The 21,333-nt window shown below is 37.9% G+C and overlaps 1 protein-coding gene across 5 annotated transcripts in view; it reads right to left on the bottom strand.

Annotated features, from left to right (window-relative positions):
* Positions 1 to 21,333, bottom strand: part of RABGAP1 (RAB GTPase activating protein 1) — a 159,525-nt gene that overhangs the window by 136,000 nt on the left and 2,192 nt on the right. Inside the window, exons 1-2 of one of the 5 annotated variants that reach the window (XM_058523985.1) lie at positions 16,177 to 16,221; positions 2,287 to 2,486 (exon numbers count right to left, since the gene is read on the bottom strand). In XM_058523985.1, the coding sequence (XP_058379968.1) occupies positions 2,287 to 2,436 (150 nt within the window). In that variant the 5' untranslated portion in view covers positions 2,437 to 2,486; positions 16,177 to 16,221. The other 4 variants (XM_058523983.1, XM_058523984.1, XM_058523986.1 and 1 more) reach the window with 4 other exon arrangements.

Here is a 21,333-nt window from a genome sequence, read left to right as displayed (position 1 = left end):
TTGTTTAGTGACTGGCTGGCTTAGTTTAGTAAATTTTATACCCCTAATTCTCACAGTGTTAAGCCTCTGATGTTGCTTCTCTAGTGATTTGGATTGGCCCACAGTTATCCTGGAATGAGAGCAATTTTGGCAGAGCACTCTCTTTCTCTGACCACACCTAGATGATAAACTCTACTAATTGTGGCTGATTGCACTATTGTTTTCAATAACACACTTGGGTATAAACTGCTCCACAGAATAAACCAATCAAATTGAGGTTACTTTGAAGGAAGAGTTCCAGAGGTCAATGTCTGAGATTTGTTCTGACCCTAGGTGGTCTCCTCCTAGCAAGTTAAACTTATATATCCAATCAATCTACCAATCTCCTCCCGGTTACCTTTTGCCGCAACCTCCACTGCTTTTGAGAGTACCCTTAGGCTTGAATTTCTCTACACTTTGTTATAAATAAAGTCAGTTCCTTTGGGAAGAGATTAGGAGCTGTTTTATAGCCTGCTTCTCACTACAAGCAAAATCTCTGAGCCATAGCTATGAAGTAGGGAGCGTGGACAACGATGTGCTTCTCTCTGAATGACAACCCATCTTCAGAAGCTAAGTACTTAGTGGGTGTGGGAGGTGGTGTAGTAGTCTCAAGTCTTCTTGGCTTGCCTCTACTGGTGTGGAACCACTACCTTAAGTGCCAGGGCAAGGACAACTGGGCTCTCATATTCTCAGCAGCGTTGTGTCCAAAGTAAAGCCTTCATCCCACGAGCAAGGGCTGGGGAAAAAAAAAAGGGAGGCCCCACCAGTCACACTTGGCCAGCAAAAGGTAGCTGGAGACAGGATAAGAAATGCTGTCATCAGGCTCTTCCCTGGAAGACAGCCCTTCAACTGGGAGCTGGGAGGAGAGGGAACCCTGTCTTCTTGACTGCACGGATCTGGAGTGGAGTTACCATCTTGCTCAGCTGGGAGAGGGGAGGGAAGAAACAGGTCTTGGTTCAAATACCACAGATTCTTCACCAAAGTTAGTAAATTTCCTTGAATAAATGTTTCTTCAATTGCTGATGTCCTTTAAAACATTTCTAAAGACTTTAAATGGATGTTTTTCATAACTGTCACCAGTTTTGCTGGGAAGCAGGTTCAGAGTACCTCACGCTATATGCTGGAAGTCTCTCTCAGACAGCGAGCTTTTACACACGTAAATTAGACCATGTCTCCATTCAAAACTCTCCAAAAATTCCCTTCACATTTATAACACAGTCCAAATTCCTACTAAGCTCTACAAAGGTCTACACGATCCAGCCCCTACCAATCCTTTACCACTTTTTATTTACTTTATTCACTCTGCTCTAATTTCTGTCCTAAGGGTGGTCCACCTCAGGGTCCTTCTATTGTCTGTTCCCTGTGGAAAGTTGTTTTCCCTTCCCTTCTCTGTGGCCTTCTTCCTTGTCTCATTCAGGTCTCTACTCAAATGTCATTTCAAGACATTCTCTAAAATAGTACCTGCCCTTCACTTTTTATCCATTATCCCACTTTGATTTTCTTCACAGCACCTAAATTTACTTAATATTTTCATTTTCTTATTTGCTGAAAGTCTGTTTCCTCCATCAGAATAAAAGCTCTAGGAGGGCAGGGGGCTTTGCCTGTCGTCTTCACCACTGTGTCCTCAGTATCTAGAACATTACTTGGCACACAGTCGATACTCAGAAAGTACTTGATGAATGAATACACGTAAACAGCAATCAAAATATTTTTAAAGCTACTTACATTTTAAATGATGTTAACAGATAATCTGTTTTTATTTATATCCATAAAGAGCAGAACAATAAGAAAGTAGGGGAAAAGAAGTGATAGTCATCTATCTGGCTGAGAAAATATAAACAGAAGTGGCCAAAAGCCAGGTATTTAAAAGTTCCGCTTCAATAATCCTAAAACTTATTTTTATAAATAGCATTGCTGACCTGCCATTGACTTTACACTACATACACCAAGCTCAAAAGAAACAACCACCCTAATTCAATGGGAAAGCGAAAACAATACTAAAATGACAAAAGTTTATATTATACTATGACCACTAGTTTTGACAGTTAGGGACATTAGAAGATTTAGAAGCTAATCAAATTGAAAATCCTGAATCAAACATAAATTTGTCACTATCACTAACTGTAAATAAAACTCTCTAGCATTAAAAAAAGAAAGGATATTATTTCCATGTTCTCACTTTCACTCCATGTACTTTCCTCCTAAGGCCAAGTTTTGCAATGGGCTTAGCAAGGCTAAGCAAAAGAAACTTAGATTATGGAGTTTTACCTTGAGTCCTGTTTTCTCGTCATCACTTCCATTATTTGTAGATGGTGTCTCATCTCCTTGCCTGGAAACCAAGACAAAATCTTCACTATTAAGAGTAGACACTGAGTCTGAGGAGACACTGATTTTTCCAACAGAAGCCTTGTCATCCATGACTCAAGAATGAAGCTCAACTCATGAATGATTAAATATTTTAAAAATGCCTGAAAAACAAAAACCATAAAGATATTCATATAGAATGTCTGCCAAATACTCAATCATGCTCTAATTCTTACAAAATACGTACAGAAAAACTTAAAAAGAAAATACTTCCAAAATATTTTCCCAAGACTTTTATTACTTACAATTTAGACTTTTTATTCCAGATAATAAGGAAATCTGATGCTATTCAGGGCCAAGATATTTCAGATTTCAAAAAAATAAATAAGTAAAACATATTCTCCTGAGAATAACTCCGACTACCTACAGTGATTTCTTTGGCATATGTTGCAACTCTGCTCTTGGCCCCTAAAAATTATGAAATACTAAACTTCTGTTTTCTATCCTTTAATTTGTAAAGCTGTACACATAAATGAAATTGAAAGCACTTAAGACAATAACTAAGGTTTTCCTAACATTACTGATACTTAAATTTAACATACTAACGACATGTTTTTAAGAAACAAAATTTCACAATAACACCCCAAAAAAAATAAATTCAAGGCAGGGCAAGCATAAATTTTAGATCTGGGAAATACCTTACATAGGAAAAACTCAATCTTCCCATCCCACTGTTTCTTAGAACTCACCTCAATATGAACATTAGCAATAAAAGAGTTTCATGCCAAAAATTCCCAGCAAGAGTATAAAAATTTGTCAATTATGAAAAGCCATTCAATTTTTTATTGACTCCTGGAATAAAACTCAAACTCATCTACCATTTAAAAACCTGGTTCTGCATACTTTGTGGCAATGTTCCCATTTGGTTGCCAAAACAGCAACAGAACAAACAATAAAACATTATACTCAGAGAGCTTCAACCAATAAACAAAAGTAGCTCTAGCTCTATGCTCATCTTGTACCTAACGTTCTGAAAATCTGTTTAATCTCTCCAATTAAGAAGTCCTGATTTATACTTTGGAATTTTAATTGAACATATGTTTATTGAGCATACACCATGTGCCAAACACTATTTTCTCCTCAAAGGCTCACATCTAGATAGACACCGGACAGGAGAAACTATACCATCCCTGAATTAATAGTTGGAAGAAAACTTAGAAATCATCAATACTGTTAAACAGATAAGGAAATGGCAACCCCAAGAGAAGAAAGGTCATTTAACTAGGCATAACTAAGCCTTGAACCCTAGACTCTTTGCTGCTTTCTATTTAAACTAATTCCCTTGCTTAAAGGCTATCACAACTCTACATTTCATAGGACTAAATCTAAATGCATAGTGTTCTGCTTCAGATGCTTCAAAATGTTCTTCTGGAAAGCTTTTTTTAAATGTAGTTTTGCTTTATCCATTCAATGAATACTTACTGAGAGTCTAGTGTATAAAGTAGAATATGATAAACGAGAAATTAGATTCTTGCCCAAAAGGAGTTTATAGTTTAGTAGAGAACAGAGGCAAACTGAATAGGTTAATAGGTACTGATTTAGGGTCAAGACAACTATGGGAACATGTTGCGAGAGGGGCTTAGATATGAAGAGTTAAGAAATATATGGAGGAGGTAATGTCCTTGCTGAGGATATATACTTTAATACCCTCAGTTCTTTGCCCCCACAGGATCCTTTTCCTAAAGTGGTCTCCTTGCTTCTGCACTCCATCAACTCCAACTCATCACTCATGATCTAACCCTCCTTTTCCTAGTAGCCTGCCCATTCTCACCATAGAGCCAAATGAACTGCTTGCCTTATTTCTGTTCCCAAAGCATTTTACACTTTTTATAGTACCAATTATGTTGTATTACTATTTGATAGTGAGTGCCTCTTAATTTAATCTTCACATATCTATTTCACAGATGAGGAAATAGAGAAGCTTGGAGAGATGGTATAACTTGTTCAAGGTAATGGTTATAATGTAACCGGTCAGAGGCAAAGCAAAAATTGAACCCAGTTATGTATGATTCCAGAGGCTATGCTCTATCCATTAACATATGATGTCTTTCCAAGACCACAAATTTGGGTCTTGTCCCAAAACAGTCAGTAGTGGGTAAAGGAGTCTTGATCATTTTTAGAACTTGTACTTTAGGTAAGGTTTTCATGCTTAATTAGTCTTTTTTCTACCTTTTAAAATGTGACTAACAGCAGGATAGCAGAGGGCCTAGGAAAGTCCTCTAAAGCTATGATCTCAGAGACACCGACAACTTTCTATAATACTCTAGACTCAAAAATAAGGTACTTTGCTATTTATACTACGGAACTGAGAAGATTTGGCAGGCTCAAAGTTCAATCTATTTTCTTTGAGGAAGGGATAGGAAAATACGCTTTATAAGACACTTTACTGTTTGTTTTGGCACCTGAAACTAACTGAATCACTGAGGGGAAATGAGGTTTATCAAAACACTAAGTAGTACAGGAAAAGTTATACAATAAGACTCCTCTTCTCTGGCCTAACCATTAGCAGAAGTGAAGAGGGAGTCCATGAGCTCCAAGGGCTGGGAATAAGACCACCCTTTCCCTGGCCTCCACAATAAAGAGGTGCCCCAGAACTTGGTGTACTCCCAGCAAAATTCTGGAGTATTCACAACCCCTGTCTCGCGACCATAAGGACTAGTTTTGTTTTTAATCCCTACTTAGATCAGTTACCACAAGAAGCCCCCTACTCTAATTCCTCATCCTTCAGACTGTAATTCTAATTCTCATGGACAATAAGGTACAAACTTCCTCCCCAAACACCCTGCACTGCCATCCCTCTTTCTACCTTTCTCCATACCACCTATCACCCTTTGACACACTTTATATTTTAATCATTTGTTGTTAAGTATCATGTAAGCTAGAACCGAAGTTCCAGGAGGGCAGGGATTTTTGTCTGTTTCATTAACTACTGTATCCCTACCACCTGGAACAATGCCTGGCACATACTAGGTGCTCAAATATTTGCTAAAGAAACAGGATAAATGGCAAATAAAGATGGAAAAGCCACCCAATGAAAAGGTAAGACCATCTTTCATAGACTGACAATAAAAAGAGAAGTCGTACTTGTGATGGTAAAGCACACAGTTAAGAGTTAGGACACATCCAAGTTAGATACTGGTTTACTACCTAATAATACTGTGAGCTTGCTCACACTGTGCCTCAGTTTCATAAACGAAAATAGTGTACTATCTAGTTACTATCTACCTCATAGAGCTATTATAAAAATTATTAAGGAATATATATATCATTTAACATTACACACAGAACATTATAGCACCCAATAGTTACAGCTTTTCAAAAACTTCTGATTTTAAAAGAATTAACAAGTACCAACTGATTTGGGTAATTCAATTTAGGAAATACAATATTTGGGCAAAAATATACAGCTTTCCTAATTCCACGTTCTAATTTGTTTATATCTAAATAAATCTAAAGAAATACTTTGGGGCCGGCCCCGTGGCTTAGTGGTTAAGTGCGCGCGCTCTGCTGCTGGCGGCCAGGTTCAGAACCCCGGGCGCGCACCGACGCACCACTTCTCCGGCCATGCTGAGGCCACGTCCCACATACAGCAACTAGAAGGATGTGCAACTATGACATACAACTACCTACTGGGGTTTTGGAGGAAAAAAAAAAAAAAAAAAGAAATACTTTGAATGAGTAAAAATGTCATATCTTTGTATAATACTTCACAGATTATGAAAACATACCCATTCTTCATCTCATTTGATCACCCTAACAATTCTGTAAGGTAGCCAGAGTAAGGATTTTTATCCCATTTTAAATAAGATAATATATATACGAACACTCTGGTGTTTGGCAGGCACTCAGTTTGTTTCCTTCTTTTATACAGGTGATGAGCCTAGACCCTTATAACATGTCCAGTTACCAAGAGGGCCAGGTTGGCAAGTGCAAGTTCAGGGATGTTTCCTCCTCTGTATCTCCTTTAATAAGTCAAGTCACTTAAAATGACAGGTAATTTTGTTTAATTATGCAGCCTCCTGAATCAAAGCCAAAAGTTCAATTATGTTATATTTTTCATTACTTCTGTCCTTTCATTACTTTTATCCTTATTAATACATAAAAGATCACTAGAGATTTTCCCACTGAAAATTAATCTCATGATATCAAAACTCTATACTTTTTGCCCAAATTCACTGCTCTGTACCATAAGTGACAACTTTATGCTCAAACATGCACTTCTGCAAAGACCATGGGAAATAATGCACCTCAATCGTACTGAATGAAGATTCATTTTCATTCTTAATCTCCTCTTAAACACTATAGTTCCAGCTAATGGAGAGTGAAATGAAAAAGAAATGGCCATGATAAAGGCTCTTTTGACACTATGCGCAGTCGGCTTCTGGATAATCAATGTTTATTTCCTTTTTAAAAACTTGAACTTTTTTGGGAGGGAGAGAGTACTATTGGATATTTGCATTGTTTCTAGTTATTAACATCATTCAGAACAGTAACATAAACAGTGAACTTGCAGTGGCATGGATTTGCTAATGTGCAATTAGTAGAGGCAAAAATCACCTCCCAATTAGTGATCTACCTAAGTTGCTAAAAGAGATATGAGCAATACTTATAACTGAATTTGACATGCTTGAGACAAAAATGTGCTAGTTCCCAGCCATTAATCCAGGGAGCTGGTTTAGCATTTATTTCCTTGGTTTTCTTGAAACTCTTTCTTAATTGCCTCCACCTCTACCACTTCAGTGGGACTCCTCACTCTCACTGAGCAGTCCCTCTCAAAAATTTGGCTCCCCTACCTTTCACCAACCCTCACTGAACCTCGTCTTTTATTTATTTATTTTTTCATTTTATTTATTTATTTTTTCCCCCAAAGCCCCAGTATACAGTTGTATGTCATAGCTGCACTTCCTTCTAGTTGCTGTATGTGGGACGCGACCTCAGCATGGCCGGAGAAGTGGTGCGTTGGTGCGCACCCAGGATCTGAACCCAGGCCGCCAGCAGTGGAGCGCGTGCACTTAACCGCTAAGCCACGGGGCCGGCCCTGAACCTCCTCTTTTAAAAACTGAATTCAGGGGCCGGCCCGGTAACCTAGTGGTCAAGTTTGGCGTGCTCTGCTTTGGCGGCCCAGGTTTGGTTCCCAGGCGCAGACCTACACCATTCGTCAGCAGCCATGCTGCGGCAGTGACCCACATAAAAAATAGAGGAAGACTGGCACAGATGTTAGCCCAGGGAGAATCTTCCTCAGCAAAAAAAAAAAAAAAAAAAAAAAAAAACCCACAAAAAACTGAATTCAAACCTCATCTTTGTGACCCTGGGTACTATGTTTATGCTTTCTGAATATCCACTGCAGAAAGGAAAAAAAAATTTTAATAAATAAAAATAAAAATCAACAATACAAAATTTCAAAACCCAAAGAATTCTTTTCAGTTCTCACCTTACTTCTACCAGCTGAAATACAAGAAAATGCTATTTCCCTATTCTGAAACTGTCATCTTTCTGCTTCCATTTTCTATCTCTGACTACCTTTTCTCAGCTGTCATTTAGATTCCTCTTCTTCTAGCCATTCTTTAAATTCCATCCTGTCCCTCTTGTTTTTCCACACTCTTCCCTGCTATCTCATTAGCTCACATGATTGTAATTTTTTTTGTATGCTGATGATACTGTTTTTTCTCCTTCATTTCATACGGATATTTGTGTTACATTTTCTTTTCTATTCAGTATCGAGTGTTTGATATGTGCCAGGCACTAGGTTAGGAATGCTACAGTGAGGAATAATAGGTACTCTTTACCTTTGATGGGATTGTAGTGGTAGAGAAAATGGACAAGTAAACAAGTAATCACAACACAGTATAGTGCTCGGTATAATAGAGATATGCAATCGGTGTTATGAGAATACACAGGAGGGCTCTGCTACATGTGTCCCATGGCCATGTATTCTACATGTCCAAAGAGGACCCCCATCTGTCACACAAGCATATTCTTCCTCACAGGTTCCCTATCCTGGTCACCAACCACTGATACAGAACAGAAATCTCAAAAAAATCCTTGACTCCTCTTCTCATTCTCCCTTGGAACTCTAATGGATTTTATTTCCAAAACATACCCCAAATCCATTTCTCCTTTGCCATCCTTCATGTCACTGACTTGTGAATTCTTCATTATCTTTCAATTTAGCTACAATGTAAGTCTCCCTTTCTAGACTCTCTCTAGTCATTGATTATTAAGGCCCCATAGTTAATTTCTAAAATTCAGATATGATCATATAACTCACCCCCTTCCTTAAAACTTTTGATTGCTCCTGACTGAAAACAGAATCAAATCCAAACTCTTTATACGATTAGTTCTTCAAAATCTGGAGCCAATCTATCATTCTAATCTTATCTCCTTCTATCACACCATACCACAACTCACCAAATATGTCAGGCATTTTTATGCTTTCAAGCCTTTGCTCAGGCTGTTTGCTAAGCTAGGAAAGCGTCATTTCCCCAGTTAGTCCTCCCACACCAGCAATCTTGTGATACAATCAAATAAATATTCGACCTCCCCCTTTTCCTTCTGCAATATTCATTATTCGCTCTAGGACTCCTAAGGCTTTTTGTTTGCTTGCTTTTTAATTTATCACAGAATTACAGCATTTATTACACAGTAAAATAATGTTATATCTCTTTTCCACTCCACTGTATTGGTTGATCATTCATTCCAGAAACAATTACTAAGCATAAACCACCATGATAAATGCAGGGAATACAATGAGCAGACAGTCCCTATGAAGTAGTTGTGGACAGAAATCTTAGGTTTTATTCATATTATCTTCATAGCCTTGCTTACTGGCAGTGCTCAATAAATTTGATCAGTTGAATAATACTCTTTCATCAGTGTTTAACTGATAGGGTCTAAATTACGTGAGGAGGACAAAGGACAAATATGCTATACTACATGCATATGACTGGGGATGTGGACTTGGATGATGACTGGAACAAAGAGACTCCAAAAGAATTACTCCTGAGTGTGCCTGACTGACTCTTAATCAAGATCCCAACTGTCACGGCCAAAACCAGTTAAACAACACTGAGCCACAACACATACCTTGGAATCTCTTTGGACCAAAACACTCTCATTACTTCCCTCCCTATCCCCATCATTTTTCTTGTTCAACCAGTGAGTAAATAAGTACAGCTTTAGGGAATCTCAAGGGGGATACTTAAATCATCTTGCTAAATCTAAAGAGACAATAATGCTTATTAGTTCCTGAGTACCAATTATATGCCCAACATGGTACTAAGAAGCTTTAAGTGCATCATTACTAATCTTTACACTAACCTTACGAGATAGGTATTAACTTCATATGACAGACAAACTGAGGCTTAGACTGGCTCAATAACTTGGTTAAGTTCACAGAGAAAATTGTGGAACTTGATCCAAACCCAGGTATCTAGGTGCCTTTGTCCTTTTCTAGAATACATCTCTCCTCCTTGGTGTCCCTATCTCCATTCTCTCCCCATTCCAATCCATCCTCTATAGTTGCTCCAGTTCCATCCTTCTAAAACACACATCTGATAAGATTACCCTCTGTTCAGAAAAAGACAAGACAGGAAGCAGCAAAAGAATCAAGTCTCAAAGACGCTGTAGCAGGCCAATTCCTGGAGGTTTGTAGCCCTTTAAAAATAAACACGCAGAGTACAAAGTTCTTTTTAAAAATCACACTATATTAACCTCAGCTTTCTTCTTTTTTTCCTGGCTCTGAAGTCTGTCTCCCTGCATTAATTTTCACATGAACTTCTCACAGCCTATCCCTGGGAAGGGTGGGACAAATCTAACAAAACTCAATGGAAAATCATCCCTTCTTTATAAAAATAAATTCCTTTCCACCACTACTAATTGCTAAACAATAGACGTGTCCTTGTTTAAGTCTGACTCTGAATTTGGGACTGTTTCTTTGAATTATTTTAGTGAGCTAGGAGAACTGTATTAATTTAAGTCTTCCGAATAATTAGCTTAAAAACCAAAAACAAAAGAAAACAAAACTTAACCATCTTGGGCCCAAAGCACTAACAGGCAAGAAAAACTAGTTTGTCTACAAGTCACTTTTAGGCAAATTTTAACCTACAATGTCTGTGACAATTCATTTCCTTGAATAGGAAGTGACTTTTAGTTCAATTCCAGATGAACTAAAAGAGATACCTTAATGATGTAAGTGAAGGAATTTGTGAGACAAAAGTTTTTTTTTAATTTTTTAAAAGATTTAAAAAGTTTTAATCTTTTAAAATTGTGGTTAAATATATATAACATAAACTTTACCATTTTAGCCACTTTTAAGTGTACAGTTCTGCAGCATTAAGTACATTCACACTGTTGTGCAACCATCACCACCATCCATCTCTAGAAGTTTTTCATCTTCTCCAAGTGAAACTCTGTGCGCATTAAACACTAACTCCCATTCCCCCAGGCAACCAACATTCTACTTTCTGTCTCTACGAATCTGACTACTCCAGGTACCTCACATAAGTAGTGGAATCATACGTTATTTGTCCTTTTGTAACTGGCTCACTTCACTTAGCCTAACGTCTTCAAAGTTCATCTATGTTGTAGTATGTGTCAAAACTTCCTTTCTTTTTAAGGCTGAATAATATTCCACGATATGTATATACCACATTTTGTTTATCCATTGATTGGTCAATAAAAGTTTTTAAAGCCTGATTGTAACTTTATAAGATCTTTAGGATAAAACTCAAAAAATCAATACAGTACAGTGACTAAAAAAGACAGCCAATGTTTTCAGAGTTATTTCTCATTTTTTCATGAGTGATCAATCTTTATTAAGAATTTTTAAGGTAACAGTTTGGTATAATATAAAAAAAAACATCTGGGAGTTGAACTAGGTCCTTTTTGGTTTGATTTGGACAATGCTGTAGCTTCAGTTTTCGCCTATGTGACAGGAGGAGACTGAACCCTTTCTATTTTGTGAATGAGAATATCCAGGAAAGGAGGGGAGTATGTCAGATGCTTTCCAGTCCTAATCCATGAGATAAGCATAACTAGTTCCATTTTTACAAATGAAGAAACTGAGTCTGAGTCATTAAGTAGCTTACATCCAGTGGTGTACTAAGTAAGCAAGACTTGGGATATCTGTTCTGATTCCAAAGTTCACACTCTCCCTCCTTTATCTTGAAACCTCTAACGAAAGGTACAAGAGGTAAGAAGAGCAGATGAAATGCACATAAAACAATTCATTTAACTCTATATTGATGATTTGAGTGCAATACTGTTGATGCCTGAAAAAATAAACCATATAAGTGGCTTCCCCACGTTCCTGTGGATATTTCAGGAAACAGCACTTTTTCCAGAATTCTAGGTATGCTAGCATTATGCCACTTCAACACAAGATCTCTAAAACTAAATATTTAAATTATTTGGATGCCATTTCCACAATAGAAACCTACCTCCGAGAACACAGGGAAAGTTAGCTTAATGTTAATGTTCTACTCATTCACAAGGTCAGATTATATTTCTGACCTGGCTGGTAGAGATTAAAAAAACAAAGTATCCTCATCTTTATTTTTTCTGGAATGGATTTCTATAGCGTAATATAATATAGTGTTTTATAAATATAAAAATATGTCTATTTTTAAGCAATGCAGGATTGTACAAAGACTCTTCCTCCTTTTAGGAAACTTGTCAATATAGTCCCTTCTCATCCACAGTGAAGAACATGAATCTATCCCGTTTAGAATATCAACCTGTCTACACTTAGAGTTGGAATGTTTATAATATTCATTTCTCCTTAAACTATGTGAATTTAATGTCAAGCAAGCAAATCATTCAATAAATGACCAAAGCCTAAGATAAACACAGTAAATATGACTTCTCTTTTCTATGACCTGTTTGATTGTCAGAGGAATGTGTGTAGGCAAACCACAAATATTTGACAGAAGATACATGTTTTCTGCATCTTCTGAGAGAAGGCAGCCCTGGTCTATAGTTACGCAAAGATGGGGGGACACTTGATCAGCGTGTTAAATAGGGGGTGGGCAATCAATGAACATTTCCTGAGCACCTTCATTCACAGTACTGGAATAGGCACTGTGTAAAAAGATTTAAAAAATTCACAAATGTTTAATTAAGTTCCACAGGTGTTTTTAAACCTATCTGAGAAGATCTTTTTTCACAACCAAAAGGAAAAAAGTAAAAAATAAGACTGTTTCTGCTAGGGAACAATTTTTTATGTAAGTATTAGCTTTTGAGGTTAGACAGAAATCAGATTTTTCTTCCATTCACAGAGAATTCAACAGGTAACTACAATAAGGATATAACAATTTCCCTTCTGCAGACATATCAGAGGTCTATTCATGGAAAATCGTGTGTCACAGCAAATGAGATTTACGTGACATGTTCCCACTCTCACATTGCCAGAATCCGTTTATCAGCATACTTCAAGGGCCTAAGAGAGTTTATTACCCCTATGGTAAAAATATTAAAATGATTAACTCATGGCTCTTCACCCCAGTAGTTTTATACAAATGCCCAACATTTAATCCAATTCAATCCCTGAATGCTGTCTCTTAATACCCCTGATGATACTTAACATATGTTCCCAAAGACAGAGTGTGCAAATCAATTCCTTTTCCCATACAAGGGCCATTCTCAGAAAATGGAAAACAAGATTATAACCATAGGTTATTGGTTATTATTACCAAAATGTATAAATAAGGGAAAATGAGGGGAAAAAATTTTTAAATAGTCAAATTATTGTTAAGCTCTAAGAATTAATAACATTTTGTTAAAGTTACCACAGAAACAAATTTGCTAATGTACCTTAAGAAATGCCACATTTCAGTATGGAGAAAAAGTTACTGCCACAAAGATTAATAGAGCCCAAGAAGTAGTGATTTACAACATAAAAGCTAATGCAATCTTAACTAGAGATACACAACAGCCATGCATTAACTCTTAGAGAAGTGCAAACCTCCAAATTTGGCAGCACAGCCATACAATTGAGAAGACATACTTCTCATGTTTTAGAACCAAGGTAATATATATTTAATGTCAAGCATGAGCTTAAACACAAGTTTAAGACTATTTGTACTACTTAATGATCCACAGAAAAAGGGATTTTGGGGGAAGTTAGGCCTTATAGAACTCTACTATGATAGAAAGAACAATCTTCAAAAAATTCTCACTGATGACTACCTCAGAGTATTATGGTTGCTTTGGAAAGAGGGAAACTTCCAGACTAAACTGTATAAACCAAAGTGTTCATGACTTGCAAACTGCCATATTTGGTCCGTCTTTACACACAAAGAGAAACAAGGCTGTTAGGGTCAACAAGAGTGGTTACAACATAGGTTTAAATGTCTATCCGGTATTTTTTTTACTTACAAGTTTTCTAAAGAATAAGGATCTCAGGATCAACACCAAACTGAGGGTGGGGGGAGAATCAGGTAACCAGTTTATGCAAAAAAAAAAAAACCCAGCTGTTAAAGTGATATGGTGTTTTTTCATGTATACCCATGGACATCGAGTGTTTAGCCTTGGATTTTCTTTCCTTGGGATATAACTATGTAAAAACATTATAAAACAAGGTAGTTACATACAAAGCACCCAAATTTCATGCCAAACTCTGCTTTATATATATCAGTTAAATGAGCACTTCTTTAGTAGTATTTCAGTTCTATCTCCAAAAAACATCCAAGGGCTTTATATTCATTTATTCCACATGCTTGAGAAGTGTAATGATATCTGATTATATTGAACACTACAAAGATAACATCACAGTCAGCCTATATCAGAATCTCAGCACACGAACCAGTGTCTATAAAGACACTCAACAATAGCACCGATTTAAACTAATTATTTTCTGAAGCCTGTACTCAAAGGTCACTTGTCAAAACAATTACTGTGAAATGATGAGACCTTCAAAGTAGGCTTCCCTTTAGCTGGAAACATGCTCAATAAAAGACAATGACTTCTTTAAAAGAATCTGGGCTGTAAAGTTTAGCTGGAAATATACTCAATAAAAGAATGACTTCTTTAAAGAACTCAGGCTGTAAAGTTCAGACACATTTGTGGAAAATCATGTCCCCTCATATAGATAATGTGCATAATACACTTCTTTCAATATGCAGTAGAAAAGATATGAAACAGATGTCTTCACTTTTCCAGAGTCCCACTAAATTACCATTTAATCCAGATTAAGCCCTTATAAATTGCTAATAAAACACGATGCCAAAAATGCCAAAATGCATACAGTTGATAGGTTAACTATCCAGATAAATATATACTTTAACACCAATGAGTTAATTAACTGTAAACTGATTTATAAAACTGAAATAACGAAAAGGAAGTGTACCACAACATAGCAATAGTTCAATTTTAACTACGAACTGGAGTTAATCTGTATCAAAGCTACATATGAATTTTAAATGTTACCAATAAATACAAATCAATCATGGATTCAAATTTTATTAACACAAACTGAGGTCTACAAAGGAAGATCATAAAGACCTCTCTCCCCTACTCATTTGCACTTTTTATAAGTAAACTCTACTTAAAAGCTTTCAATATATATTAAAATAGCACCCTATACACACTTGAATTAAGGTCAACAGGGCCTTGGTTTAAAAAAAAATTTGAATGTGTACTTCCTTGGCACCTAAGCTTGCTTTCAACTACTTTTCATACATCAGTTTAACGTGACAAACATACCTCAATTCACCCTCCATTGTTTTTTCTTCCTAAATAAAGCAGCTGGAAACACACACACACCATTTACTACTCCAGTCACATGTATGTGAATACAGGTGTTTATTCGAATGAAAATATCAAATGAATTGTGAACCCCTGTCCTTGACATTTTTTTCCACTAATAAAACAAAAGCCAAAAGGTCTCAAATTCAAGTTGGAGCATGATTTTAAACTAACGGAGCACTAGTACGGTGAGCACTAGTAGCATGATCACTTAACACGGTCTTCTAGGATATTTGTTTCCAAGATAAAGGAATCCCCGAGTAACTAAAGTATGAAGCTGCCTGTAAAAACAGGTGCAGATGATGATAATCTGAATGTTAGAAGAGGAGGAACCGAAGTACTACCAGGCAATGGACAGCGAACTCCTGGAAGTCTGGGGTTATCCTCTGGCTCAACACCTACAACCCTGAAGGTTGCTGAGAATCAAAACACAGCAATGAGGTACTGGGGGCAGATACGTAAAGCAGATGGGGAGAGTGGGATGCCGGGGACACTTTAATCGCAGGCGGGGAAAATGAGACAGAAAGAACACGAGATGGCAGACCGACACTAAAAGAAAGCAAGTCTTTCAAACCAGGCGCAGCCCAGGAAGCTGGCCTGAGGCCGAAGCCAGCCTAAGTCACAGATACAGGCCCTGCGGGCAATGGGGAGAAACTGAGGCGGAGAGAGCGCCCGGATTCCCAAATAGGACCTGGCCCCAAACATGAAAGTCAGGAGAGAAGCCTGCTTGGCTGGGGGGTTCAGAGGGAGCCGCAAGCGCAAGACTCACAAGACTGACACCCACCCAGACAGGGGGAACCGGTTTGGGCAGGGGCTCCAGGAGCGTTCCCACATGCGCATGCGCCCTCTCCCCTCCCCTCGGCCGCAACTCCCCCTCCCCCCAATCACGGCTCCCCTCAGAACCCTACTCGTCCAGGGAGCTGAGCGTAGTCTCGCCGGCCCAGCCCCGCGGAATGAGAACACAGGTTGGCTCCCCGCAGGGGCCGTCGGCGGATGCCCCCGGGCTTGGTGGATAGGAGGGTGGGAGGAGTAGGAGGGGAAACGCGGCCCTACCCGACCCGCCGTCTCCTCCTCCGCCGCCCGCCGTTCGCCGTCCCAGAGGCTCCGCCGCCTGGGCCTCCCCAGCCGCCCTGCCCCCGCCTTCCCCGCCCCCTACTCACGTGAGAGTGGCTCTTTCCGCCCTCCGCCCCGCCTCCTGCCCCGTCTCATAGGCCCGCCGCTAAGCCGAGCGGCCCCGTTGGCTCAACAACAGGCGGCGAGGGCGTACTTCCTTTCCTCGAAGCCCCACCTGGGCTTTTAGCCCGCCTCAGGAGTCTGCGCCTGCGCGCAGTCTGCTCCGTGGGAGCTGGAAGCTTCGTGGTGCTCGGTGTGTGTGCTTGGATCGGCAGTGGCTATGGGACTGCACCAGGGTCTGGAAGCTGGACTGGCGAGGGGAGCAGGCTGGGTAGCACCTCTTGCGTCTACGAAGGGGAACAACCGCAAAGACTACTGGTGCTAGAGAAAGGAATCCCCTGCTCACCTTTCACGTTCAAGTGCTGTTTCAAAAGCAGCCCTTAACGGTGTTACTTAATTCACCTGGCCTTTATTGAGCGCGCACAATGTGCCAGGGATTGTGATAGGTCCTTTTACAGGTATCTCATTGGACTTGACTACAAACCTGTGAGAATGCTATGAGTTTGTCATTTTCTAAACGAGTCCCGCCTAAGTAACAGAATTCAGTTTAGAAGTCAAAACTTCTGACACTCAAGTCCAAGGCCCACTGGCTACAACACAGCTGCCTTAAGGTATTTGAGAGACACAGAATAGGGCAGAAATGAACAAGGTTGTTTCAGAGTGTTACTCAAAGATGGGGCTGGGATTTTATTTAAAAATCACTAAAAGTGATATACAGAGCAACGGCAAGAGAATGAAATTTAAAGTTCCTGTCCTGAATGAATTTACAATGTAGTTGGGAACAAAAACTGATTATTAAAGGTGCTACTTAAGTCTGGGTAATTTATAAAATAATTCTACAGCCTCCCCATTACTCTTCCCCTTTCTTTATTCAGAGAGAATATGCTCTTTTCCTGGTGAATGGGTCATTTGCAATGTTTTCCTGTGGGTATGGCATCAAATTAACCAGACAAAAAGAAAAAAGGTTGTGCTCTGTTGCAGTCCTCTTTGTGACTTGTTTATTACCATAGACTTGGCTGTACTCCTGCAAGAAAATAGCTTTGTTCCTTTTCTCCTTAAACAGTTATGTAATAATAATACACACCCATTTTAAAGTATTCAAATAATAGATATAGTATTAGGAAGAAAGTAAGTCCCCTGAAATCCTGACACCCTGACAAAACCACTTTTAATATTTTAGTGACCATACATTCATATGTTTCTTGATTCGTATGTATACCCCAAATATATATGTAAATCCTAACATAATTTTTTAAAATATAGTTTTATTACAGAATTAATACAGTATGGCTTGGGGAAGATAGAAAACAGAGACAAGCTAAAATAAAAAATAAAAACATCACATTCCCTCCACAAATGTTAATACTTTAATGCATATCCTTCTTTGTGTGTCTCCATACTGCTTTTCAAAATGAGATCACAGTTTAGCAATCTGCTTTATTCAATTAACAATATCTACCTTATAATTGCTGTAAATTTTCCTCTCATCTAATTCCTAGATCACATTCAAATTTTCTGTCAACCTAAAAATATTTTTACAGCTGGTTTTCCCAAATCAGTAATATCATTTCAGTAATTTTTCCTCTCATCTAATACCTAACTATAATCAAAGTTTCTGTTAACTGAAATATATTTTTTTACTAGTTTTCCCAAATCAGTATCCAATCCAGGGCCATACATTGCATCTGGTTGTTATGTCCCTTAAGTATTTTTTTAATCTAGCACTTAAAAAAAAATTAAAAGACACTGGCTTATTGAAGAAATCAGGCGACTTGAGGTGCAAAATTTCCCACATTCTGGATCTGGTTGCTTCCTCAAGAGGTCATTCAGTTTGTTCCTTTAGACCTCCTATTTCCTGGAAACTAGAAGTTATATCTCAAGGCTCAATGGATTGATGTGGTAAGCAGAAGCCAGAATGGGAAGGTCCCTGAATGCTGAAATAAGGAAAATGAAGTTCAATCTATAGACAGGGGTACCCTTAGAGGCTTTTAAGTACAGTGCCAATATCATATTTGGGCTTTTTAAAAGATCTTTCTGGTAGGAGTAGACAAGGGAAATGGGTAAATAGAACAGTCTGGAGGCTGCCTAAGATCAGAAAGGCTTGAACTAGGGCAGAAGAAAGGAGAAAAAAAGGAACAGGGTTCACAAGTTTGCTGATTCTTTCTTCTATCTGCTCACATCTGATTTTGAAATCCTCTAATGAATTTTTCATTTCCATTATTGTACTTTTCAACTCCAGAATTTCAGTTTGGTTCTTTTTTATAATTTCTCTCTTTAATAATATTCTCATTTTTTTCATACATTGTTTTCCTGACTTCATCCATGTTTTCTTTTAGCTCAATGAGTAATTTTGAGATAGTTGTTTTAAAGTCTTTGTCTAGTAGGCCAGATGTCTGAGCTTTCTCAGGGATGGTTTCTGTTGATTTTTGTTTCTTTGAATGGGTCATACTTTCTTCTTTCTTTGTATGCCTTTTGATTTGGAAAATGGACATTTGAATCTTATAATGTGGTAACTCTGCAAATCAGATTCTCCCCCTTCCCCAGGGTTTGCTATTTTTTTGATTGTTGAAGGGTGTCTCTGTGTCAGGGAGCAAGATCAGCCTGAGGTGAAAGCTTGAGGTCTGCTCAGGTCTTTTCTGAGCCTGCATCTTTTCCTGGTTCTACAAGATGGCTTTCTAATTTCCCCCTTAGAAGTGGTTGCTTTTGAATATCCTAATCCTTAAATGTCTGTCTTCCAAATTGTGTGGCGGGGAAAAAAAAAAAACCAACCAAACAAAACAGGTGCTATTCCTTGAAATCCCCTGGAAGCCAGTTCACCTGATGGGGGTTGAAACAATGGCAGCCAGCCCCTGGAGCAGCTCAGAACTCAAAAGCAGCAGTCAGAACACAGAACATCGGTATTTGGAGCACAAGGTTCTTATTTCCCACCCTGGCTCCAGCAAGCCACACCAGGAATGTGAACATGGCTGTTTGCCACAGGGTTGAGGGGTAGGAAATGGGTAGCTGCTATCACAGTAAAGGTTGACAGTGACTGAAATTAACCTCAATTTACCAACCAAACTTTCCCCTGGAAGATGCAAGCGTTCAGATAGACTGCAGAGTTCCAAAATAGTTATTTAAGACACCTTCTGCCAGTACAATTGTTGTCTAGGTAGAGAGATGGATTCCTTGTGCTTCCTACTCCGTCTGAGGGACAGGAAAAAAAAAATAATGAAGAAATGTGAACAGTGAACAGAGCCTAAGGGGTCTGTGGGACACTATCAAGAGAAACAACATACCACTGCGGGAGTCCCAGGAGGAGAAGAGAGAGAGAAAGGGGAGAAAGAATAATAACCAAACTGTAAAAAGCTAAAGAAAAAAGAGAATCTTGAAAGTAGCAAGAGAGTAATGACTCATCACATACAAGGACTCCTCAATAAGATTATCAGCCAATTTCTCATCTTAAACCTGGGAAGCTAGAAGGCAGTGGGTTGATAATATTCAAAGTGCTGAAAGAAAAAAACTGTTGACAGCGAATTCTATATCTAGCAAAATTGTCCTTCAAAAACGAGGGCGAAATTAAGACATTCTCTGATTTAAAAAAAGCTGAGAGAGTTCATTACTACTAAACCTGCCCTTCGAGAAATGCTAAAGAGGATCCTTCAGGTTGAAATAAAAGGATGCTCAACAGCAATTTGAAGCCATATGAAGAAATAAAGATCTCTGATAAAGATAAATACACAGGCAATTATAAAAAGTATTATTATAATTAGGTTTGTAACTCCACTTTTTATTTTCTACATGATTTAAAAGACAAATGCATAAAAATATTAATCTGTGTTATTGGACACAATATATAAAGATGTGATCTGTAACATCAATAACAGAAAAAGGAGATAGAACTGTATAGGAGAGTTTTTGTATGCTACTGAAGCTGGTATCAATTCAATTAGATTGTTATAATTTTTGGCTGTTAATGTAATCCCCATGGCAACCACAAAGAAAATATCTATAGAATATCCACAGCAGGAAATAAGAGTTGAATCAAAACTTTTCACTACAAAAAATCAAGTAAACACAGAAAAAGGCAGTAATGGAGGAAATGAAGGACACAAAATCTATAGGGCTATAGAAAACAAATAGCAAAATGGCAGAAATAAGTCCCTCCTTATCAGTAATTATGAAGCAAAAATGACCGGAATTAAAGGGAGGAATAAACAGTTCTACAATAATAGTTGGAAACTTCAATACCCTACTTTCAATAATGAATAGAACAACCAGATGGAAGATAAGTTAGGAAATAGAGGACTTGAACATCACAATAAACCAAACTAGACATGTACAGAACATTCTACCCAACAATAGCAGAATATACACTCTTTTCAAGTTCACATGGGACATTCTCCAAGACAGGCCATATATTAGGCCACAAAACAAGTCTCAATAGATTTTAAAAGACTGATATCATACAAAGTATCTTCTCCAACCACAATGTAATGAAGTTAGAAATCAATAACAGAAGGAATGCTGGAAAATTCACAAATATGTGGAAATTAAACAACACACTCTTAACCAATGGGTCAAAGAAGAAATCAAAAAGGAAATTAGAATATACTTAGAAACAAATGAAAATGATAACAAAACATACCAAAAATTATAGGAAGCAATGATCAGAGGGAAATTTGTAGCTGCAAATGGCCATTAAAAAAGAAGAGCTCAAAACAACACCCTAACTTTATACCTTATGAAACTGGAAAAAGAAGAGATAACTAAACCCAACGCTAGCAGAAGGAAGGAAATAAAACAGATTACAGTGGAGATAAACAAAATAGAGAATAGAAAAATCAATGATACCAAAAGTTGTTTCTTTGAAAAGATCAACAAAATCAACAACCATTAGCTAGATTGTTAAAGAAAAAAGAAAGAACATGCAAATAACTAAAATCAGAAATGGAACTGAGGATATTACTTCTGACGTTCCAGAAGTAAAAACGATTATAAAAGAATACTATTAACAGTTGTATGCCAACAAGTCAAATAACCTAGAAAATTTATGGA

This window comes from Diceros bicornis, chromosome 28 (genome assembly GCF_020826845.1).
Source record: "Diceros bicornis minor isolate mBicDic1 chromosome 28, mDicBic1.mat.cur, whole genome shotgun sequence".
NCBI classification, from domain to species: Eukaryota; Metazoa; Chordata; class Mammalia; order Perissodactyla; family Rhinocerotidae; genus Diceros; species Diceros bicornis.
This window is presented reverse-complemented; position numbering and strand designations above follow the sequence as displayed.